Source organism: Leptonychotes weddellii, chromosome 8 (assembly GCF_054177405.1).
Source record: "Leptonychotes weddellii isolate Sample4059 chromosome 8, ASM5417740v2, whole genome shotgun sequence".
Taxonomy (NCBI): domain Eukaryota; kingdom Metazoa; phylum Chordata; class Mammalia; order Carnivora; family Phocidae; genus Leptonychotes; species Leptonychotes weddellii.
The window spans coordinates 126449018-126474728 of NC_138376.1; the positions used below are offsets into that span (position 1 = coordinate 126449018).

The window sequence follows — 25711 nt, forward strand, 5'->3', positions numbered from 1 at the left end:
CAGAGTCCTAAACCCTGTACTAAAAGCCTAAAGCAGGTCAGTTTGGGACTTAATAATTGCTACATCATCTTGGAGAATAATATTCTAAAATAGTGTGGGAGGTTAATTTTTCTGCTAGCATTCCCGGATAAGTTAGAGTAAATAGATCCCAGATTTATATTCAGCTCTGTACCTAACATCTCTGCTTGGCTGTTTAAATAGCCAAGGCATTAGCATTTTCAAACTTAGTATTTCCAAACAGAACTCTTGATTCCATTTCCCTCAGCCTTTCCCTTCTTATTAAATGGAGCCACCATCTTCTTGATTGCTTAATCCAAAAACCTGAACGTTATTCTTTAATGTCTCCTTTCCCTCATTTGTTACATCCAACTAGCTGTCACGTTCTTTCGAGTTATTTTTTCCATCTGTTACTACTTCCACACCAGTCCAATACATCTTCTGTCACTGGGACTGAAGTCAAGCTCGTGACTGGTCTCTAATCGTACTCAAGCCCCAGACAGTCCCTTCACAAACTAACAGAATGTGCCTTTAAACACTGATTCTGTTCTGTTTCTCTCCTGTATAAAATCCTCTATTTAAATTTAAGTCAGTTATGTTCTTTTTCAAACTTTTCTTTAGCTGGCAGACCAGATACAGGTGATGATTGGTATTAAAATTTTTTTAAACTTTGGTCACTCTCTGTTTTCTCTTTTCTCTACTAATTTCTTGTTCAGCTAAAAGAATTAGTCATGTACTTTTTCTTTTATGTTTGGAAAACCTTTTCTACTCATTTCTTTTTAAGATTTTATTTATTAGAGAGAGAGCACAAGCAGGGGGAGGGGCAGAGGAAAAGGGAGAAGCAGACTCCCCACTGAGCAGGGAGCCCAATGTGGGGCTCCATCCCAGGACCCGGGGATTATGACCTGAGCCGAAGGCAGACACTTAAGTGACTGAGCCACCCAGGCGTCCCACTACTCATTATTTTAAATTTATAGAAAAGAATCAATTTTTTTAATGTCAGTGAATAAGTTCACCTTTGCAAAGTGTTGGGAGCTATAAGAAGACTGGTTTAATTGGTTATTGGTTAATTTATGGATTCAAGTCACATGAGAAATTTCCTTAAAACTACATTAAAAAATAGAAAAAAATGAGATAGCACATGCTATATATGATTGAGTCTCCCAAAAGGAGCAGCATAGATTTAGAAAAATGATACCATTATGTGTGGGTGTGGTTAGTAAAGAATATACTCTAGAGGGAACAGTCATCTGGGCTATCAAAAGAAGTATGCAGAGGATGCTTCTAGATAGGATCTTGTCTAACTTGGGGGCAGAAAAGTAAAGTGGGCTTCTAGGGAACAGTGGGCAGATGATTTTGACTAATATTTGCAAATAGGGCTGCTTATAGAAGTTGTTCACTGCCTTGATTGCTAAGCTGGAAAGTTTATGCTTTTCTCTTATAGGCAAATTATTTTACTAGTCACATTATGATGATTTGGAAATGTTCATACATTTGCTTCAGTTCTCTTTTGTAATTAATTACATTGTTGTAGTGGAGTTTTTTTAATGTGTACTTTATAAATTTAAAGCTGCCAAATAAACATGATTTTCTTAATTTCTTATGTGAGGTCTTTGACGAATCCAAAAGATAATTCCACTTAAAGGCACTACATAGAAGAGAGGGTAAAGGAGTTTAGATCAGGTACGCTGGATGGGAAGCCAGTTTTGCAGTGTGACCATATGCAACATTGGATAAGCTACCTAACCTCTAGGCCTCAGGGATAACACAGTACCATTGCCATAGATGTGTTATAAAGCATAAATGTTTAGATGATGAAAATCTGACATCTAAGGTGTAGCAGTGTATAAATCGTTCTGCTTTAAAATGTTAAGACCTTTGCACTCTCAATCTAGTATTAACCATGACCTAATTCTGTCACATTAACAGCTGTTAAACATAGCTGGTACCGTAGCTGTAATTTATTATAATATATGCCTAGATTATTTATTCAGGTTCATAATCTGTCTTCCATAATTGTAAAGCCCCAAAAAGTTCAGAAAGGAAAAGAAAAATAATCTGTCTTTATCCTACTTAGTGTATTTTTATGTTTATCACAGATTGGATTATTGGAGTATTCCTCCAGACCCATCGGGGATGTTATGTAATCCTTGGTATACTGTCTTTATACAAATCTGAAAAATTCTCAAAATACTTCTGATGCCACAGGTTTTAGATATGGGGCAATGGACCTATAGAGAAGTTAGCAGGTCTTTGTTATATTTTTTAAACTTTTATGTTTCAAAGGTATGTTATTCATAATGTTTCAGTAACCTTTACATAATGCTTTTCATACAAACTATGAGAGAAATACTCATTTATCCTATGACCCAGCAATTCCACCTCTAGGTGTGTCTTCAAGAAATGGAGGGGAAAAAACTATATTCACAAAAATACCTTGTATGAGAATTTTCACAGTGGCTTTATGCACAATATCCAAAAACATCCCAGTGTCTATAGCAGAAGAATGGGTAAATAAATAAATGAAATACTACTCAGCTGTCAAAGAGGTGTGCTGCTGACCCTGCAACAGTACGGAAGAGTTTCATAAATAATGCTGAGGGGACAAAGAGTATATGCTCTGTGATTCCGTTATATGAAATTCTAGAATAGGCAAACTGGTGATAAAAATCAGATCGAGGGTTTCCGGAGGCAGAGGGCGAGGAGGATCTTGCGTGAGAAGAGGCACAACGGAACTTTCTGAGTTGATTGAACCATCCTGTGACTTGATGTGCATTCATCAAAACTGACTGGATGTTGCACTTAAGATCTCAGGATTTCAATGCATATAAATTATATCTCGGATTTTAAAATATAGAGCAAATACTTGAGAAATGAGGATTTATAAAGTTCTAGATGAACACTTTGATTCAGCATTATAAAATACCCTTTTATGACCTGAGGTTGGGTTGGTTAAGAACAGCTTCTTTTGTTACAGAAGGAAAAGCCAGTGTTCCATCTCTATAAGGGGTTTGTTCCTGTGCAAGTTCTACGAAAATGCCTTTAGAAATGTCTAGAGTTGAGATGTATGATTTCAGGATGCCATATTTGATCAGCTTTTATCTTTGAGAGAAGAGGAAACATCAGATAAACTCCTGATACGAAGCCTGGCTAGTAAAAGCTCTAGAGCCTCTGGACTATAGAAAAAACTTAGTAGAAATTACCTAAGATATTAGCACATTTACTTTTTTTTTTTTTTTTTTAAGATTTTATTTATTTATTTGACACAGAGAGAGAAAGCACAAGCAGGCAGAGAGGCAGGCAGAGAGAGAGGGAGAAGCAGGCTCTCCACTGAGCAGGGAGCTGGACGTGGGGCTCGATCCCAAGACCCAGGGATCATGACTTGAGCAGAAGGCAGCCGCTTAACCGACTGAGCCACCCAGGCGCCCCTTAGCACATTTTCTTACCTGAAGTTATATTTGAAAGACAGATGGCATATCCCTTCAACAGCATTCAGGCAGGAATATGATGTCAAGTTTCATTGACAAAACCAGGACAAGAAGGTTTAAATAACCACTTCTGTGTTAGAGTAATTCTGTAATGAACTCTGCAAACTCTTGAGACCACAGCATCATGCTCCATAAGTACAGAACGGCGGGCGAGGTGGGGAGAAGTGATGAAGATGCCAGAGTGAAGCTTATTCTGGAGTGAGACTACCAGCCTTCGCAGCTAAATTTTGTGCTCTGCCAGGAGGTGCAGTGTAGCCCGCCATAATGTGATGTAATCAGTGTGCATACTGTAGTTCATAACTTGTGAATCTCAGTGGCCTCCAGCGAGGTCATTGTGGCAGAGCCCATTGCTGCTGCCTCGTGAGAGCTGTGCTGCTCTGGGTTTTAGTCTCCTCTCGGGTGGGGCGGCGGGGAGGGGTGGGCTCTGCTGATGACACTACATCTGCACCTATAGAAGGCACATATGTACATCCTACGTGCACGAACCCTGATGTGCACACATGTATTTCTTCCATCATCTTTCTCTTTGGTAACACTGCATCACCAGCTAATGAGTGTGGTTATATTGTTATCCGAAAGAGCAGTTGGGTGAAAACATGCGCTCTAGTACCTCTTCCCTCTATAGCACTCTGACCACATCACTTCTTCCATCTTTATTTCTGTCTCTTACTTGGTATTTTCAAACATGCACCATTGTTTCACTGTTGAAAGTGAAGAAGGTACACCTATTGCATAATTTCTGTGCTTCTGGTATTCTATTATTATATATAGATTTGAGTTTGAGATGACTTGAGTTTTTAATATCACTAGTTTTCAGGGAACAAGTTTAAGGAGTTTGGGTTAGATAATGGATTGCTCATTTGTCCCTTTTGTTGCTGATGCTTACTTATTTTTATCATTAACAAGTAATTGCTATGGCTTTCAAAGAAATCTTACTACTTCACTTTTTTCTCAGTCATCTTTGTGCAAGTTCATAGGGGTCAAGGAATAGTAATTCCACAGGCGTTCGGGTATCTTTTCTGTTTTCTCCTACAAAGGAGGTTTTTGAAAAGTTGGCAGTGACACCTTAAACTTTGTCTTCATGTTTTCACTCATCTTTTTAATTCTTTGTGGTTTATTAAAAGCCAATTTAGCAGTTCTGTTTACTATAAATTATGGTACCCTTTTTGCTGCTGTAGTGCCAAGGACAGAGTTTTGTGTATCATTGACAGTTGCAGTAGAAAGGGAGGGCAGAGAAGCTTGTCATCTGGTCCTGCCCCTTTCTGAATTAGGTCAGAAAAAAAGCGTCATTGGGTTACTTTGTTTTTAAATATTAAGTACTGAGGATTAGATAATGCATAAAATATGTGAGTAGTACATAGTTCTACATCTTCTACCACCATCTTCAGGAAAGAACCTTGGTAAATGGACCTTCATCTACTGCTTTCTTTTGCTGTAGCTAATGCTTATCCTGTAGGATTTAGACATTTGAGATTTGGAAATAAAGATTTTTTTCTATCAATCATTTGGAAGTCCTAGCAAAAATAACTTGTGGGACAAGGTGAATGGGAATATAGGCAGTGATAAATAAGAAATAGGCTCTATTCTCAAGGAACTTACTTTGGTAGTGGTGATGTCCATGAAACTATAAATCAAGGTAGAAACAGTGTAATCTCAGGGTGGCCCTTTGAGAAGGTAGAAGTTAGGTTGGAGTTTGCAGAGATTAGGTAGGATTTAGAAGGAGGGTAGAGTGGAGTGCAGAGGAGCATTCAAGATATGGGAAATAGGAATATGCACAGAGATGCATAACATGGAGTGATTTGATTTGATTTATAGTATAAGATAGGTGTAAAATATAGTAGAAGACTAATTGCTTTAACTTGAGAAGGTAATTTGGGCCCAGATCCACAGATAGCTTAAATGGTTTATATTTTTAGATAGCAAGAAACTATGAAGGGTTTTAAGACATGAAAATGTTAAGGAACGTTAAGAAGAAAAGTTGTGTTTTGTGCAGTTAATCTTACTGTTGTATAGCTTGATTGGAGAACAGATACCAAAAACATAATATTGTAGTAGTTTTGATAATACACCAATAATGACTAGAACAAGGGTGACAACAGTCAACCAAAAGGGTAGGGCAAGTCCAAGGTAAATGGGATGGCCAAACATTTTGATGGCCGTAGACAATCCTGGTTTTTTTTAAGCCTGTCACTGTTGCATAGTTGTTAAGAACTTTTAAATGTCTCCTGGGTTGGACAGTGCATCATATGGTGGCCCTAGAGATAGATTTGCTTTAGGATGATGATAGTATTTACTAATTGAGGGGAGAGAAGGATGTTGGCATAAGAGAGCAGAATATATATTCAAATTTTAGAAATTCTTATGATTGTGATTTTATTAAATTTTCCTTTTTAGAAAATTAAACAGAAAATTCTTGTAAGTGAATACCACCGTCATACATTATATGTTTAAAATCCCAGTTTGGTGGGGAGAGGGGGTTGCTTGGTTTTTTATGCGTTGTTGGTGGTTTTTTTCCCCTTTAATGAGCACATTGAGTTTTTGAATCTGCTACAAAATGATGCTGAAGAGAATAAATATACTATATTTAATCTTAATTAACATTTTTATTTATTCTATTTAGCAAAGCTTTTTGGGAAACTTTAATAAATCATTGTGTACTTTACATAAAAAATTTCCACACAGAAATGTAGCTAGTGGTAGTTGAGAGTATCTTTGTATCAGTGTGTCAGCAGCACCTTTTGGTTCCCTGGTCTTTTTTTTTTTTTTTTCCTTCTCCCCTGATTGAAGCAGATGGCTATAGTCACATATTCCTTATTTTAAGGCTTGTGAGTAAATATGGCTGTGATGTACGTGGACCATCTTAAGTGCTTACTGCTCTTGTGTTTTCCATGTATAGGCAGAGGGAGAAGACAGCCTGAAGAAGATGCAGCTGATGGAGCTTGCAATTCTGAATGGCACCTACAGAGATGCCAACATTAAATCACGTAAGAATGAGACTGAGGTCCATGGTTATAGCCATATCAGCTGTTTAGTCCACAAACCTTTCTCCTTTTGGCAGCGCAACACATGAACAGTTATACAAAGTGAAGAGTCGAAATAATCATCACTTGATACGGAATAACAGTCCCATTTTTACTGCTTTCATGAATTGGGAACATTCTCCTTTATTTTATGCCAGCATGTCTAAGTTGTGGGTTTATACACTTTATTGTTTTGGTGAAATCTCAACTTCTAAATTTAAGAATTTCAGGAAATTTCCTATTCTGTTAACTACAGATTTAAGGCTTCTAACTTACTTTGTTATATTTATGCAAAAGACAATTTTTTTAAAACTTTTTTTTTTTTAGAAAGCTAATTTGGAATGTATCTGAAAGCAGTGACCCTTCTGTCAAATTCTCTCCTTTCACGTTGCTTGCTAATGTTCCCCTCCAGTATTTTTCTCTGTTGATTTCATATGTGAATGAGTTCACAGAGAGCAGTAGGTGGTAAAAATATATTTAATCCCATTTTTCTTTTAGATATATCTGTGGATGCTTTCATAAACTTGAAGAGGATTGCTTTTTTATATTTTGAGGCAATTGAAAGTTCACAAGTCTTTTAATGAACATAATCTCCATTTAAATTACTAGCTTTTTTTAAAAGAAGTAGAATTTTAAAGTCCTAGCCAACTTTCCAAAGTATAGGCAGTTTAGTGGGTTCAGAAGTGGTTGCTTTACAAAATGGTTGGCTTTAATTTATTCATGAGAATGAGTAGATCATTAATAGTCTTATATTTAGGAATGGGACATTTTTTATATTGTCTTTTCTATGAAGTTCATTACAGATGCGGGAAATTCATATAAAACTAGTAGTCGGTCGGTTAATATAAAAATTATTCTTTTTTTAATTTGAAACTTAAGCTATTCTTTAGAAATAAACCAAAACTGTATTTCTGTGGACTCCCAATTCCAAAAATTTTTTAACATCTTTTAATGCGAGTGTTTTCATGTGCTTCTGCATGTACCTTTAGTCTCATGAGATCTTAAAAACATAGATGTATCAAATATATGAACTAAATATAACCTATTTTAATGGTATCATTCTTTTTTTGTTGATTTTTTTTTTTTATACAGTGGCTTGATAATTTTTGCACATTTATTCTTAATCACACTGGGAAAGGGGAAGCTGTTTGCATTTGATCGGTGTGCTTTGGCATTTTGTGTGATCAGCGCATGTACTAATGATTTCCTTTTATTTTTCTTCTTTCCTGCTTTTCCTTTCTTTTTCCTACTTCCCTCTCATTTTCCATATTTTATACTGCTGTCTCTATACTTCCTCCTACATTTCTTTGCTTACTGTAGCAGCCCTTGCCTTTTCTCTTGCAGCAACAGCCCAGGCTGCTCCACGGATTATCACTGGGCCTGCGCCTGTTCTCCCACCAGCTGCCCTGCGTACCCCTACGCCAGCTGGCCCTACCATAATGCCTTTGATCAGACAGATACAGACCGCTGTCATGCCAAACGGAACTCCTCACCCGACTGCTGCAATAGTTCCTCCGGGGCCCGAAGCTGGTTTGATCTACACACCCTATGAGTACCCCTACACGTTGGCACCAGCTACATCAATCCTTGAGTATCCTATTGAACCTAGTGGTGTATTAGGTAAGTTGTTCTCCCTGTGTGGCTGCTAGTATTTTTCTTCATAACTTCTGTGCCTCAGACTTTGAAATGATTGTATTAGTTTTAGAGAGTCAAGACAAGTTTCCATTAGGAAGACAGAAGCCTGAAGTTCGTTTTATTTCAGCCTCTCTTAATGGCTCCCCTTTTAAAGAATTGCACCTTAAATTTGTGCTCAGATTCTCTTTGGTAACTCAAATTCACTTTTGGTAAATCAGTAAACATTTTAAACAGACAATACTTTTCACCATTGACATCACTGTGGTCGTTCTGAGTTAGACCTATCCCCTCCGTTGGCTCCACTGCCTACAATTAGATTCCTTTTGTCTTAGGGAGTTATTTAATTGTCAACTAAATTTTAAATTTCTGTGTGGAAATATTTTGAGATCTTTTTTAAAACTGCTGTTATTGTCTGTGTGTTTTCTAATATTTGTGATCACATTTTATATGAGAGAGACCAGGTGAATTAGTTGGCTTCTTCAGGTTTCCTCAGTTTTTCTCTTTTGAAGTTCTAGTTAATATCAGACATCAGGGAAACTCCTCTAATTTCAGTAGTACAGTATGGAATTGATAAGTAAATACCAAGTCACTGTTTTAGAGTCACATTTGAGGCAAAAATTAAGATCATACTATGAACGCTTGGTTTTACATGAACAAAAAGTGGTGTGCTTGAAAAAGACATTACTGATGCCTTTTTTTTATAGAGTGGATTGAAATGCCAGTCATGCCTGATATTTCAGCCCATTGACTTGCTGGATGAAGGACTAGAATACAGCAGCTGTTATAACACGACCAGTCAATGTGGGACAAAGTGTTTCCGTGCTGCCCCTTTGTTTTACCAGACAGAATTTGAATACTTTTTTCCTTGAATTGTGTATGACCTTGGTGCCGCATGCATGCTGTTGACTCTTAGGACTTTGATCTTTTAAGGTTTTTTTTTCCAGCATTAATGTTGATTTATAAAAATTTGAAAGTCTTTATGAACCTGGACACTAAGATTTAAACTTGAGAATTCATTGTTCAACAATTAAAGAAAGCCACAATGCTCTGTATGTTATCTGTGTGTGTGCATGCACTCAGGTGCCTTTTGTTTCATGAGCAAATACATTTTATTGTACATGTTTTCCGTTTATCTCTAAATCATTGTATAAAGTATCACAGGTCAGAATTATACTATAGAATTGTTTATGAGAAGCTTGTTTCTGTTGCACATTTCTTGAAGCATTTTTAAAATAACATGTAACATGTAACCTGTTTACGTTTTCCTTTCTGTTAACGCTCTGTCCTGTGGCCCCATGCCTGCTCCTCTCCCCAGAGCTCCTCTCTGCTGCACGCACAGCGTCTGGTCGAGGAGTTTGTTGCTTCCTGCAGGGCTGGCACTCTTAGCCACCAGCTGCTGTTCCAGCACTCAATGCAAGATCTTGCTGATTTTGCCTCATGGAATTATACTTGTCTAAGATTAGTTTATCTAAAATGAAAAAGGGGTGATGGACCAGTTTACTGCTTAGAAACAGCAAGAGGCACTGCAGTTTCTCATTTTAAGCAATGTGTTTTTTGTTGTGTTGGGAAATTTTTATTTCTAATAATTATTAGACTGACAAAAGCAAAATGTACAGATACCTAATTGGCATTCATAAAATGAATAATAATGAGTACTAAATGACCAAAATCCATTATCAGTCCTATTTCTCGCTTTGCCACCTAAGCAGTAAAACATGACATTGAGCACTTGGAGAACTGAGAAAATTATTTCAAATTGCTAAGTTATAATAAATTTGCACACAGATAACATGCATGATATATATCAAGTTTCACATCATATTATTTTAAAATAAGCAGTGCCCTTCAAAACAGATGCAGACATGTGTGTTGGTGGTAGTGAGGAGATTGGTATTAGCATCAAATCTTCATTGATGACTAATTTTTAATTCCCTTCCTTTTATCTTTAGGTATGGCTTTCCCAACGAAAGGCTAAGAATTCAAGAACGGTCTTAACTGAACCCTCATCAGATCTGAATTTAACAAATGCTTAGTCTCAGCAGCCTCCAGGGGGGTGGGGGGGAAGCTTAGCCTAGCAGTCAGTGACTTACTTGCACTTTTTGCACACTGATAGAAAGTAAAAGTATGTTATTAATTTGGTTTAGTCTGTAATCTTACAAAGTAACGGTAATTTATAAAGGAGTGTACAGTAGTATACTGACTGCTAAGTGTACTATACTGTTTGCTTTACTAATCACCTAATTCATTGCAGTTCATACTTATTGACTCAAAGTTTAAAACCACAATCTGTAGGCTTTAAGAATTGCTTTTAAACCTTTTTAAGTGATAAACTCTGGAAGTGGTCTTAAGGTTAGCAAATAATTGTCAGTATTAAACATGGCATTATTTAAGTGGTCCTGCGAGAAAGGCACTTCAGTGAATATGTGACTAGTAAAGCTTAAATATGTTTGGATCTAGTAGAGTTCATGAAATACTGTAACTTGGGATCGTGAATGAATGGATAAAATAGGTTAAGGCCAAGATTTTGAAATGAATGCAATATTAATAGACGCGTATATACACAACATACTATGGTTAATTTTAAAACTACTGTGCCTTAACGTGTTTCTTAAAATGAACCTTTTGTAGTAAATGAACATTTGAAATCCATTTTGATAAACCTGCTGTTAATGTTTCTTTTCCCTTGTGAATGTTTTCTAACTTTGTCTTGGTAATTGCAATTTAACTAGGTGCGGTGGCTACTAAAGTTCGAAGGCACGATATGCGTGTCCATCCTTACCAAAGGATTGTGACCGCAGACCGAGGTTAGTTTAGTTCTGCAGTTCTTGTTTATAAGAAATGCGTTGGGTGTCCATAAAATTTGCAACACCACACCTGATGGAAAAATATAACTGCTTACCTGCACACCATTTCTTTTCTTTTTCTAAATTGATATGTCATAATTGACAAATTTAAGGGTTGGGATTTTTTTTTCCTTTCTTTCTTTTCTTTCTTACCCCCCCCTTTTTTTTGCTCCCTATTTTAACTTATTAAATCCTATATAAGTATGTACTGTGATTTATTCCTACTAAAACATAAATTAGTCCATTTGGGGAGCTGTTAAATTTTGATGTCGCCTTAATTATTTTTCAGTCGTAATTTTTGCTAAAATTTACCTTTGTTCTGAAATTTTGGGTTGGTTTTGCAAATGAACTGAGCGGATGGTGCTTTAATGAGAGAAGTAAAGGAATATATGCCTCCTGTGTCCTTGAGGAGAAAACTGAAGATTTAGTTTCCATTTTCCTTTTTCATAAGATATTTGAGCCACTGTGTAAACACGAGGTTATACATGTCACGTACTCAGCTGAAAGCAACAAAAATAAGGACTGTGAAGATAACTTTGATGCAGTTGGATTTTTTTTTTTAATAAATGAGAAAATCAATTCCCTTTTACTCTTAACATTTTCCTGCCAAAATGGATCCTTTGATTTTTGTCATTTGCTGCTAAAATATATTATCTGAAGGTAAACTATCTCTTAAAGTTCTGTGGAGACGTGAATCCAGCTTTGAATATCCTTTTTGAGTAACCTGTGACTGGAAAATAAGTCTTCATTTTTCTCCTTTTCAACATTTGTAATTTGTGTCCTGTATATGCCCTTGGACCCTATTATAAATTATTTATGTTTTTGAGGAGTGATATTTTCGGTTTATTGACATTGAATTGTTTTCTAAGTTTGTCATCACAGGGTAAGAATCCGAAGCAAGGTAGAAAAAGATTTTTATCAAGCTTCTATTATGGCACATTTATTACTTACTAATTAAGTTGATCAGATTCTCTAGTAATTAGTGGGAAAAGTGATGGAATTTACACTCCTGTCCTACATCTTCTATGAACTTATGAACGACCTACCTGCCTCACATGGTTCTCCTGAATACTGATGATAAATATTGGACACAGCTGTTGTCCACATCAGACTAAAATACCTTCCAAAGACATTGATGATATTTATTTAGCATCATACATAATTAAAGAGCCTTGAATTGAAGACTTCTAACTAATACATACATTACTTGTGATTATTCAGTGATCAAAATAAATAGACCCCAAGCTCAGTGATGATCGGTGACAATAAAGCACCTTGTAGGTGTGTCATGTACAAGTGTATGTACCACCTTCTTGCAGAACAAGCCTCCTAGTGAGGGAGGAAATTTTTTTTTAAGTCACTTCAGATTCCAAGGAAACCAGATAATTCCATGAATAATTTGAAGCTTTTTTTTCCCACATTGTTAATGTCCGAAATAGTTTGAAAGAGTATTTTAAAGTAGTTTTTCTTCTGTTAATCTTTCCCTTTCTGCCCCTTTTAGGAGATTTCTCATAATTTTGTTTTAACACAATAATTATTGGCTACTCAATGCTGCAGTACCTTGAGATAGTTGAAAATATTAGGAAGATTTTATAGTGTTTGGAAATGACAACACATTCCATGCATGGCTCTTTTGTAGTTATATGTGTTTTTTTATTAGTCTTGTCACTTTTATTCAAAATGCAATGTCAGCAAACCGAAATGCTCCCTTTTTTATTTTCTTTACATAACAGAATACTTGTGTACTGCTGTTACTATATCACCGTATGCACTCATTGGGTCTGAGGGAGATGTCTGAAGTCCTTCATTTAAATTATTTTATGATACTACTGTTTTCTCTATTTTTGAGGTTTTGTTTTCTTTTTTAATTTTTGAAGGGAAGAACAAGCATTCATTTAATGCAAGGAAACTCAGCCCTTGGACATATAACCATGTAATCTTATATAAGTATTTAGAGTACTGCATGGTTGACAAATATATCTAGTTCTTTACTAAAAATAAACCCACTTCTACACATATTTCAAACCTGAATTTGAAGCCTGTAAAAGACCAACTGACTTTTTAGTTGTAATGAACCATAAGTGATTTTGCACGGTTGACACACCTGTGTGTACTGTAGGAGGCCAGGACTTGGCAGAGGATGTATTCTAGGTGTACTGGTATATATATATATAAGTGGTAATTTGCTTTGTTTATGTATTCCACACACACAAAAACATAATCAGAATTTTTCTGAGTGATGATTTTATAAAAACCATCATTTGCATAATTTGCATAAGAAACTTAATACAATTTTAATCAAAATTTAAAGTAATATCAAAAATGCTTTAAGATTCTGTATTTTGGGAGTACTTCCTGTGAAGTGGTATGACTACATTGTGTTAAGTATTTATTTTCTTCTTTAATTTTGGAATAGCAGTTTTTGTTTTAAATAAAATTCCACTTATTTTAAGAAATTCAGGGAAGATTTGGTCACATTGAAGATACAGTATTTTTGTAGTATTTATAAACTATCCTAAATGATAGACTCTAGAAAGCATTTTTGTTACATGAAAGTAAGCCAGTCCATTATATAGATCATTTCAAATAACTCTGTGAACATTATACCTGCTGGGTTATGATTTATGAAGTGGCATGGAATCTACCTTTGCACTGAATATTTTTTCATTCACATCTCCTCTGCCTTAGTCACAATGGCAACAGTACAGAAAATTCTGTCAAACCTCAGAATATAGTAGAAATAATTAAGCTGTTGAATGAGTCTTAAAAATCATACTACTGTTAAGTGGACCAAGTTTGGTGAAGCAGAATGTGACAGAGGTTGATTTATAAGGAAGGAACAACTCGAGGACACTGGGGACGATAACTTTCCACTTGAGAACTACTTTATGTTTTACTGTAATTTTTTAATTTTTTTTTGTTCTGTTTTGTTGTTTTGCAAAAGAAAATAGTATTTACAGGTGGCTTCTTTTAAAATATAAAATATAAAGCAGGAATGTATATGAAATGTCAGATTTTATTGTATTTGCAGAGTATTAGCTTTGAAATTGAATAAAGAAAGCTGTTTGTAGTTTTAAAATGCCTTATTGGTATCAATTAGAAATTTCTTCTATTTTTTGATGTACTTAGAGCTTTTTGAGTATAGAATTTTAAATGGCAGGATTTTACAGTGTTTACATGCAAGTGCATTTTATAAGTGTTCTATATGTGTAAAATAGTATTTTCAACTGGAAAGTGTTGGCCAGTGCAAAAGGCCTGGCCTTTTTCTGGTTCCCATGATGTTGCCTACACTGCTAGACTACAGTTTAGTATTGCTTTGTATCATAAGGCCAAGAAATTCCATGTTGTTTGTAAATAGAATAATTGAAAAAGCAATAAACATTTATTGAACAAAAGAAACCTTGTTTGGCCCAGAGTTTATGTTGAACCAAATTGTTCATAGAAATTTAAATTTCTTTAGATTCATTTCTGTTAATCATCAGTTATTAATAATCACATCCATCATTAATAGTTGCTTTAATGCTTGCATCTGAGAGAATACTAATGCTTAATAGCAGTCAGATACTGATAACTGCACTGACTGTTTCAGAATTCTGTATATCAAACCTATTCATTGTTGTTGTTCTCCAGTTTCCTTCATTGACTGCTACTAACTATTAGTTGTTAGTTGTATTTTATTTCTATTTTTTCTTGTTAACCAGTTTTTTTTTTTTTGTTTTTTTGGTTTTTTTTTTGTGGGAGTGGGCTCTCCTTCATTTGTTCAAATCATGATATGAAACTGTCATGATTTTTATTGTATTCTGTAGATGGTGTCAATCAGTTTGTCAGAATTAAACATGCTTTTTTTTTATTAGTTGTGATTAGTTTTTCATGTTGTCATTAAGCCGTCACTAGCTGAAACTAATCTCTTCTCTATCTTTTCTTTTCTTTTTTTTTTTTTTTTTTTGTTTTGTTTTTTGTTTCTAACCACCCAGCCGCCACCGGCAACTAACCTATGACCTTCTGACCTCTGAACTCTTCACCCAATGATGACCTGACCATGCCTGCCTGCTGATCAGTTAACTGGTAATCGCCTTTGCTTGCCTGTCGTCAGTGCAGCGAGCTGAGGCACTTTGTCCGTTCGTCTTACCATCTAACCAAACAAAAGACAAAGAAATTGTTGTCCTCCAACTCAGCTTTTGGTTTTTCTTTCTGTTTGGGTGAAAGTGGTTCTAGAACCTGCACTGAATAGTAGTAAAGCAATAAGGCCCAATTCATCCCACAGCACTGATCATCTTCTCATGTCCTACCCTAAGCGAACGGTAAGAAGGCCTCACTTCAGAAGGGGAGACAGATGGCCCTTAACTACTCAGTGACAGAGGCAGTTACTGTGAGAGACTTCTAGGAACCTTCTCATAGCGAGTCACAGCTCTCTGAATGTAACGTGTGATGATGCATCATGCATGAACCTTTGGTCAGGGATGTCATTGGTGAAGTGATTTCAAAAAGTATTCAAAATTTGATACGCTGTTTAGTCACTACAGTGCCCTCAAAGGGCAGAAGTTGCAGCCTTTTTTATATTGCCTGCCAAAATTTGAAGTATTTAGAAGTGTGCCATGAGAGAAAAAACAAGGAATTTTGAGAAGTAATGCAAAGAACAAAACTGCAACACTATTTTTAAAAAGATAAATAATCTGAGTTAAAATTACTGAACCTTTATTTTACAACCTCCTTTAAAAAGTATATGAGAACAAGGTACATGCATTATGTGTCACATTACTGGGCAAACTGTTCAAATATTTTTTTTAAAACCTCCCTGTATAGAAAAAAAAATCATTAAGGATGTAAAAGCCATGCTTGCCTATTTGCTGTATACATGTAATGAAATTGTAGATAAAGTGTAGTGCATTGAAACAAATGAACAAAAAGTAGATACTTTTACTATACAAGGGTGCTGGTGCAGAAAAAAATATATATATTTTTGGAAATGTAGCATTTTATACTTTCAAGTGTTATAAAAAAAAAAAGAAAAAGAACAAAGAAACCCTTTATTTCATTAAATGATTTTTTCTGGTGGTTGTCAAGAAACAAAAGACCAAAAGAGCCTTTTTGTCTTTCTTTTTTATTTTTTAAGTATTGGAATAAGTCTAAAGAAAAGAAAGTGCCTTATTTTCCTTCATGGTCATTTAGTCAAGTGTCTTGTAAGATCAGCTCCTCCCTCAGAATACAAGTTAATGCATGTTACTCAGTCGCCCGCCCAGTATGTGAAAGAAGATTTGAGGGGAGACAAATGAGTTGATGGTTTGAATTACCACGATGATTTTTGCCACGTTACCTTGACAGAAATTTGCCAAATCTGATACTGTGAAAAAATTTGATAACTTTTCTAATGGTCAAGTAAGTTTTAAAACACCATTCTTTTAAAATCATAATCGAGTGCTTTTGGTTATTGTGATATTTAAACAGTAGCCCACAGGTTCTGAGATAAAAATTATGTGTGATCTGAACGTTTACAGAGAAAAGTAAAACTTTATTTTATTCAGAGAAGGAGGGGTGTGTTGGATTTTTTCTTATTAAATTGGAGATAATAGTATTCTTAGCAAACTTTTTCACAAAAATGAATCTTTATGATTTTCACTCTGGATAACAGTATTTTTTTAGTGGCCCAAATCTAATCAGACTTCTTTCTACCAGACCAGATCACTTGGGTAGTCTGTATCTTTTTGCTGGTTTAAGTAACCTAAGAGGCCCCCACCCCCCACACACCTTTTTTTTTTTTTAAACTTAAAAAAAACAAAACAAAAACTGGCATCATTGTGCATGTAAATGCTCAACTACCTGTGAGTTTAAGCTTCCAATTTCTCATGAAATTCAGTTAGTTTTGTAGTTGAAGCAGTTTGTGCACAGAGCCGACTACTTCTAAACACTGAAATAATCCTTAACTGCTCAGTACCAGATGTGGCAAATATCAAGTGGCAGTGGATCCCCAGCTCATCAGCTCATTCCCTCTTGCATACCTTCACGGCTTCACAGTCAAAGGTCAGCAGTAAGCTCAGTAAGCACCTTCGTGGTGACCTCCTCCATCATCTTGTCTCACTTGGAAACCGTTTTCAGTTTATTTACTATGCAATAGACATTCATTGTTTTGTATTCAGCTAGCGTTGGTTTAATGTGCCACTGCTTTGTCTTTCTGTTACATATACAGTTGTTTTGATTTATTTACAATATATGCTGTGCCATTTTGATTTTTATTTTGTTTGGTTGGTTGAATAAATTTGCGACACTCAAACACTTGAGGTGATAGTAGTTTAAAAACAATACCAGTATTTGATCCAGTTTCATCTCAACTACGTTATACCTGGACATTTTAGATGTTTATCAAAGGTCTTTTACGGGGAAGAAAGTAAATGTATGAAATAAATGTGTGACATTTATGAGTAATGTTGGCTCTGAACAAACTTTTGAAAACTTAGTTGATAAAATTTTGGATCAACTGAAAAAAAAGCATGACTTTTGAAATCTCTGAATGCCTTGGTTCTCAGTATTATCATTCTTTATTGAATTTATTTCTTATTAAAATATGTAGTTTTTAAGACTTCTTTTCTGACAGTATTATGTAATTTTTTAGCGTGGGTAGACGGGGGTGTCGCTGGTATGTTACCGTACAGCTGACTTGTATTTTTGTCAATTCTTTATTATCTTAGTAGTTTCATGCTATGTATGTATCATAACCAACCTATTGCCTATGAGAAACATGTAAGATAATGTATTTACAGCCATTGTTACAAGTTTATAATGTATTTTTCTATCTTGTTTTATATGTATGTTATATAACATTCAAAAAGAATTTTTTTCTTGATTGAGAAAAGGATACAAAATGCAGAATCCACAATTTTGATAACTGAAAATTGCCAATTGTTTTGCAGTACTTTATTATATTGGGTGTCTTGTCTTTCTTGGGCTTTTAGTTAGCTAATGAATGAATACATTAGACACTTTTGGGTTTTAGTTGGGATTTTACATAGCTTGCATTTTAATTCTTTGGTTCTTTGCTGTTTCTATTAACCCATAGCATTATTTTAATAAATGTTATAATACCAACCTACTAACTCTGGACTATGTCTGTTTATTAACCTTTTCGTGTTTAATTAAAATAAACAAATAAAGACAAAAGAATGTAAAGTCTTGAGTTACTGGACTAACCCTGAAGAACGTGACCACAGATAACATAGCGTGACTTGTTTTTATGTTGTTTGTCAGCTGACAGTTGTGCACACTACTGTTAAAATGGCTTTGGTTATTCTGGCCTTTTACCTTGAGGGGGAGGTGCCAGTAGAGATGGGGAACAAAGTAGCATCGGTCTGAGGCATTCTTCTAGTCTTGCCACTTGCCTTTCAGCCTCTTGCATTACTAATTCCACACTTTCTTATTCTTCCTTCTCCAAAATAATCACTGTCTGCTCACAGCGTAAAGAGTAAAGAGATTCGTTGTGATGATATACCCCAAAAAACCAGTTTGATTCTTTGTTGAACCATTTCTTTTCATTTCTGTTAAGTAGGTAATTTTATGGTCACATTATAAAGCAAAGAATCTGATGAGGCTTTGTCTTTATTCACATTTGTGTTTTAATCAGACACTTTTCCTTTATAAAGTGTTGAACTGTTCCAGCCGGTGTTCCTTTTGGGGTGGGGGATAGGGGTTGGGGGGCTCAACCAGGTAAAGCCAAAGGTAGAGTGGCTCTGTTTCTCAGAACAGTCCAAAGTAAGCCATTAATAATGACAATGCACCCTGCCTCTCTTCTTGTAACCCCTAGGGAGAGATGAGACAGCATCCTTGAGTTTTCCTGAGGTGTTCTTTCTCTCTCACCCTCTTCCAAAATACAGCCAGAATACTCCATTAATACAAGAAGTTTAAGGGAGAATGACAGTGGCATTTGAGAAGTTACATCTCATTCATTTCTGGCATGCAAATCAATTTAAGATTTATTAAATATCTTCATGCTTTTCTTGGCTGCAACTTAGGTAAATTGATCTCCACATATGAATTCTTTAACTCTGGAGGTACATTTTTATTTCACAGGTACTGGTAATTTCCTTTTCTGTGAAATAGTTCTCCTGGATAATAAGTTCTCAGGATGAATTTTTATGTTTGTAAATAATGGCTTATTTTTGTAAATTACACTTTATTTATTTTAAAGTTCTAAAACTTGGGGGTGAAAGTTACATGTTATAAAAGACATAACTATACCGATATGCTATTAACCAGACTGTCAAAGTACTCCCATATTTATATATTCCCATAGAATATCTACATAAATGAATTACATATAATAGTGATAGCAGCTAATTTAATCATAGAGATGTTTGGCTCAAATACAGTTGTTTATTTGATGGGGGCGTCGTGTATTTCTGTTAGGTAGACAGAGCTTTAATATGCTACTATCTGTAATCATTCTCATTGCCGTACAGTTCGTATATTATTTTGTAAAAATTTGAAGATACTTGTCAAGCTGCTAATCCATAAGTCATCATGGTATCGTGTCACTTAAATTGATGAATTTCTATGCAACTCACTACACATTCTCTGAAGCCTCTGAATACAGTCTCATCTCATTTTCAGTTAATGGTACTTCATGTATAAGTATGTCATAATGTCACCTTTTATGTTGGAAAAGTTGTAAAGGACTTTTTAAAAGGTGGAAAAAGTACAAATCCCATTTTAATACAAGTTGTAATAGTATTAAAAATGAAACTACCAAATTCTTAGAACGATAAAATGCTAAGTCTATTGTTTTATGCTATCATTTGACAAAACAATTGAAAGTTAAGCTTACAGCCGAGAAGTTGGTAAAAATGTACTTAGTAGTTAAGCATGTTTTTCTCGAGCAAAGTGTCAGGACGAACATAGCATGAAAGCAGATACACACACCCTAGTGCGGCCACCTGCACACACATAGAGTCCTCCCGGAGCCGCTGAAGCACCCTGTTCACAAAGGCAAGACGTGTACGGTCATACACAAAAGAGGTGGTTAAGGTTTTCTAAAAAAAAAAAATTAAAAATACTAGATAAATAGGATCTAAATTTTCTAGTGCAGTGAAAGCAGACAATAGGTTTAAATGAAATTGCTTGTTACCAAATCAAGAATCTTCTTTACCATTGAAGCCTAATAACACTTTTATATATCCTATATGACAGTTCAGGGTTTCTCCAGTGTTTTGTTGTTTTTCATTTGCTTGTTTGGGATAAAATGTCTGTCTTTATTCCTTTGTAACAATTAGCTATTTTAGGATTTCTAGAAATGATTTTTAGTAGAATGAAATGTAATGCTAAATTATAATAGCAAAAATGACTCAGAAAACTTTTTCAACTCACAAACTTTTTAGAAGTGCCCAAGGTAGTTTTTTTAACATTGTCACAAATCCCTTAATATCTTTATCGAAAATAGAAAAAAAATTACATTTTATAGGCAACACTTTTAGAAATATTCATATGGTACACACATGTAATTTTATCTGTGGTTTGTTTCATAAAAAATTAATTTGAAATGCCTTTGTTATAAAGAGACTTAAAATTCTATGCCTACCTGGTACTCAATGCTGAATCAAACTGGTTCACCTAAGCATAGTGCTCTCCTGTCTGTGTTTCTGCTGCACTAATTGCCAGGGGCGGGAGACAAGGAGGAAGAATTAATTCAGATTAGAAGTGGATGGTAGGTGCAGCAAAGAGCAACACAATGTTGATTTCGCATTGCTTATGATTTTGCTCTCCCTTCTTGGCAAAAGACATCACCTTGTGGAAAAAGCTCAGCTCCCAGGGTGAAAAACTATATATATATATATAATATATATATAATTTTAAATGCTATTATTGAGAAGTTTTGATTACCAAATACATCTTTATGGTTTATACTGTAGTGGTGTGTATAAGACATTTAGAACTTTACTTGTGGAAATTGTATATATATAGAAAAGTTTGCATAGGTCTCAAATCACATGTGAATGGAGAACCACGTATGACTGACTACATGAAGTGCAATAAACCCGACTGGAAAACATGCATATGCTTCATGCTGTCAAGCCAACTGCAGCTGAAAGTGCTGCTTACGCTCCCTCCCCCCTCCAGAAACATCAGAATAAGAATGCACATTTTCCTTTTTAGTTTTTGATGCTTTTAACACAATTTAAAAGAAAAGATAGTCTGACATTATGGAGCTCTATCACTTAACTGGAAGGTGATTATACTATTTGCCTTGATTTCAGTGATGAAAAGGAAATCAATAAACAGACTTTTATAGTGTCCTCAGCTGGATGTACATACAAGAAAACAAGTTACCATTTCTAATTGAGAAACAGGTACAATTTGTAGTCTTTACACGTAAGAAAAAGGAATGCTGCCAAATCTCGGTCTTCTCAGTCCTATGAAAAGGACTAGTCTCATCAATTTCTTGAACAAAGCAGAACTGATAAAAAGATTGTTTCCAGTAGTTTAAAACCTGTTCTCTTAAAATGTCATCTTGACACCCAAGTTTTATGACTCCCCTGTACCTGCAGTTTCCCAGTTCTTGTCCATATGATCTCCAAATTTCTTCTTTCTGATCACAAGAACCCTCTTTGGCTTTGGCAGTATTTTTTTCACACACTTCTGAAAGTAGCTGGCAAAGGTAAGATCCAGAGCACGAGATGTGTGTGCTAGCAGCCCACAGAGGGAGTTTGATCTGGCCCATACGGTGTTGCTGTTGTTTTAACTACCTTCCATCATTTAAAGATTAGACTTAAAAATACATGTTTTCACAAGGTCTGCGCTTCAAAATATCTAGAATGCTGAAGGCTGCATTCTCAGGTGGTAGCCATCAAGATGAAAATGAATAATTTTGATGCTCCCTTTAAACCATGCACTCCCCAGTTTGTCATCACCCCTCCTCCGCCCCGTGCCCCAACACACACACACACACACACACACACACACACACACACACTCCTTACTGCCCTTGGTTTCACAACTAACTTGATTTCCTTCATCCTATCTTGCTTTAATTTTTACCCTCATCTCCCTGGCTCCTGTGGGTATCTAAGCTTGCCTCACCAGATCCAGAAAATTAATTCTGACTTAAAGCATCAAACTAGCTTCTCAAAAGGTATAATTTGTAAAGCAGGTTTTAATATTTTTTTCTTCCTGGAAAAGTCGGATGAGTATGTTTCTAAATAAATTATTAGTCTATCATTCATGTTATATTAATATTAGGGAGGAATTTCTATTGAGTGAGTGAAGGGAGTAGATGACATTTGGGTTTCCTTCCTAATGTAATTTTTTATAATTACCAGCTACCTCTTTATAGTAACTCTCTGTGGTCTTGTTAGAAGACAGTTAAACTAATCGAACATTTAACAATTATGTTAAAAATACTCCACAGCTAAAAGAAAATATTAGTGATAGTTTGTGATTACACTTTTCCAGAAGATGTATATTAAAATTAGGTTTTTCCAGTTATGCTATTTTGTGAAGTATATAGAGGACACACCATCATAAAAGTGCTTGTACGTATGTGCTATACAACAGTTCAGTTTCAGAGAGCATCTCAAAATTAGGATGAAATTGTAACTATTGATACTTTTTTTTTTTTTAATGTATGCTCCTGTTATGTAACTGGATATTACTTATTCTCTGGTTACTTAACTGGGTACTAAGGAAAGTCATGGGAAAGAATGGTTAAGATCAAATACTAAGAGAAGAAAACATTTGCAGATGAATCCACAAGTATTTTCTTGCAGAACTGTTGGAGTTGATACTAAAAATTTCATGATCATTCATTTACTTAGAACTTCTATCAAGGTTGGGAACGAATAAAATAACATGGTTATGCTTGAAACCTGAATTTTGAAAGCTGCTCTTAATCACAGTGTTTTAAATTTTGTCTTATAAAATTAAAACAGATAAGTAGTGTAAATGGAAGGTTGCCTTGAATACATTCTAATTAAATGATTTATGTTAATGAGTGTTGCTTTTGCCCATTGTTTTCTCAGTGAGGTAAAAAACACTGAAAAGTTGTTCAAAGCTTAAACTTAAGATTTCTAGTTGGTGGGAAAACTTAAAACTTGAAGTTAGTGGGTGGAGTTCGTATGAACACACCTACCTAAGACTCTGAAGTCTAAATTGGAATGTCGGAAGAAAACCAAACTCACAAATTGAACATACAGATGCCTAAACTGCTGTTTAAGCATCAGTTTGCCCCCACGGGGGGGGGGGGGATGGCGCTGTTAGCAGTAAAGTTGGATTTTTAAGTCAAAGGAAAAAATTAAACTGGGAAAGTCTGATTTCACATCTGGAAGTAGTCTGTCATCACTAAATTATCACTGTCGGTTCTAAAATGAATTAGATACCTCCCATTGCTCTTGGAGCGCATAATAAAATCAGTCTGGCATGCGGACACACAAAAGGAAAAAGGAAAAATGTAGTTTAAGTTTTCGGTACTCCAAAGGCCACTGCATCTTCATTGAATGTGAGTATTTGACGGAGATTTTGTACTATTCAACAAAAATCACTGATGTGGACTCCACCAAGTGCCTGTATACCATTTAATAAATACCAGAAAGTCCTTTTATATATATCTTGACTCCTTCAAAGAGCTGTTAACCCACATTTTTCCAAACTGCTTGTTACAGTGTACTGAGGATTCTCTGTCCCCATCCTTGGCTCCATTCTAGACACTTGCCAGCAAAGAAAAGTTGTTGAATCACATGGCATAGATTGTATCCGAACTAAAACTAGTAAGAAGTAATTGCCAGGAGGCATAACTTGTTTTAATTACTGGAATACGTGGGCGATATTTTTATCTGTAGAACTCCACATCCAGGCCAATACACAATCAACTGCAGCCAGCAAGAGCGTGCATCGTTACAGGAAGTACTGGGGAGCTCATTCTTTCCGTACCTCAGTACCCCCTAACTTCAAGGAGCGTACACTTTCAGGACCAAATCGAACACTGCTAATATAAGGAAAGGAAAAAAAACCATGTAAATTTAATTTACAAATCAAAAAATGAAGTTCGTTACCACATGAGCTCCCATTTCTTAAGTGTTGTTTCATTTGTCAATCTACCAGACCCAAAGCGATAACCTAACTCTGCTGTGAGGTCTGTCTTACCCTTTGGAGCTGCTTGCTCTCTTGAGAGTTGGGTAACAGCGTCACAATGAGCCATCTCAGCAGGTGGTAAGGAATGCCTTCCGATCTTTATGCCCAGTAGGCTCCCTTGCTTCTCCTTTATGGCCTGCATTACTGCCTGTTTTCCCTATGAAAATTTCTTGTATAGAAACTCTTCGTCAAACTGTGGTAATGACATTAAAATACAGAAATGCCAGGGGACAGTTGGTTGGCTGTATATTAGAAAAGTTTGTTGTGGGACCAAATCATATAACGATGGCTTTAAAAATCAAATGTTAGATCCAAGACACTAAAAAGTATCCCATCAGGAGTCATGTCTGTCTTGCGCTCGGTGTTTTACTCATATTGATGAATATCAGCTCTGCAGTCAACTTTTTTGAGTGCTTAACTGAATCGGATGCATGGTATTAATCTAGATGCTACGATCAGTATACGATTCAATAAAATCAGTGACAAAGTTAACAGAAATAACCATTTCTCTCTATATCGAAATGCATTAAAACCAAACTTGGGCATAAATTTTGTTATCCAAAGATGGTAAAACCATGTAATAAAATAGATTAATGCTTTAGAGTCAGAAACCAAACCATACACATTGAATATCCATGTCCTTTCAAAAATGCTCCCCTGGTGACCTGTTTGGGAGATTCTGCTGTTGTTACTGTAGTTACTGATAAGTCTCAAATATGTGGTCTGGGTAGATGGCATTATAAGGAATTTTAATGGAAGACGTCTTTCATTGTACAAGGAATTTTTATTTTTTAAAGATTTTATTTAGTTGAAAGAGAGCACGAGAGAGAGCACAAGCAGGGGGAGTGGCAGAGGGAGAGGGAGAAGCAGGCTCCCCGCCAAGCAGGAGCCCAGTGTGGGGCTCCATCCCAGGACCCTGAGATCATGACCTGAGGCGAAGGCAGCCGCTTAACCGACTGAGCCACCCAGCTGCCCCACTGTCCAGGAATTTTTAGAAACAAAATTTATATATGTTTTACTGCCACCCTCAAGTTAAATGTTCGTCAAACAAAACAGCTCTAAGAAATTTAAAGGTAAAATATTTACAAGAGACCACAAATGAAAAACCATGGAGATAAGTGCATAATGTGTATGCTGTGTGTTAATTTTTTAATTTATGTTTTAGAGCAGTATAAGCTTGCTGTCCCCAGTCGCACTGTGGGCTTATGTTGCCAAAAGCGTCCGAGTGTCAAAAAGCTGGTGTATTGCAAACCAAACTGGAAACAAACTATTCCTTAGGATTTTATGTGCTTTGTCAAAGGGAATATACAAACTGCATTCATTGTCAAAGATTTCAATTCCACATTACATTATAACACAGCAAGTTAATTTGGAATATGTGTCTTTACAGAGATAAATTAATAATAAGGGGGAGAAAATTGTTTGCGAGGAGGCCTGGCCCCCGCCGCCAACCCCCGTGGCTCAGGTCGGTTCCCCAGAACAGGGCCTCCCAGAGTTTCTCCGCTCACGCCAGTGAATCTAGACAATAGCTAAATGGGTCACTGGGGGCAATTGATGAGGCAGGCGGCTCACAGTGGAGTCATCACCTGAGTGGACGGCAGTATTTCGGACGCATTTTGTA

At 35.8% G+C, this 25711-nt stretch overlaps 1 protein-coding gene across 8 annotated transcripts in view; it reads left to right on the top strand.

Annotated features, from left to right (window-relative positions):
• Positions 1-21016, top strand: part of QKI (QKI, KH domain containing RNA binding) — a 158047-nt gene extending 137031 nt beyond the window's left edge. For 2 of the 8 annotated variants that reach the window (XM_081829282.1, XM_031040343.2), the window contains exons 5-8: positions 6382-6469; positions 7826-8125; positions 10870-10944; positions 14958-21016. In XM_081829282.1, coding sequence (XP_081685408.1) covers positions 6382-6469; positions 7826-8125; positions 10870-10944; positions 14958-14974 — 480 coding nt within the window. In that variant the 3' untranslated portion in view covers positions 14975-21016. Of the gene's footprint in view, positions 1-6381; positions 6470-7825; positions 8126-8844; positions 9391-10089; positions 14383-14957 lie in introns of those variants that run through there. The other 6 variants (XR_014148049.1, XM_081829279.1, XM_081829280.1 and 3 more) reach the window with 6 other exon arrangements.
• Positions 21017-25711: the final 4695 nt, after the last annotated feature.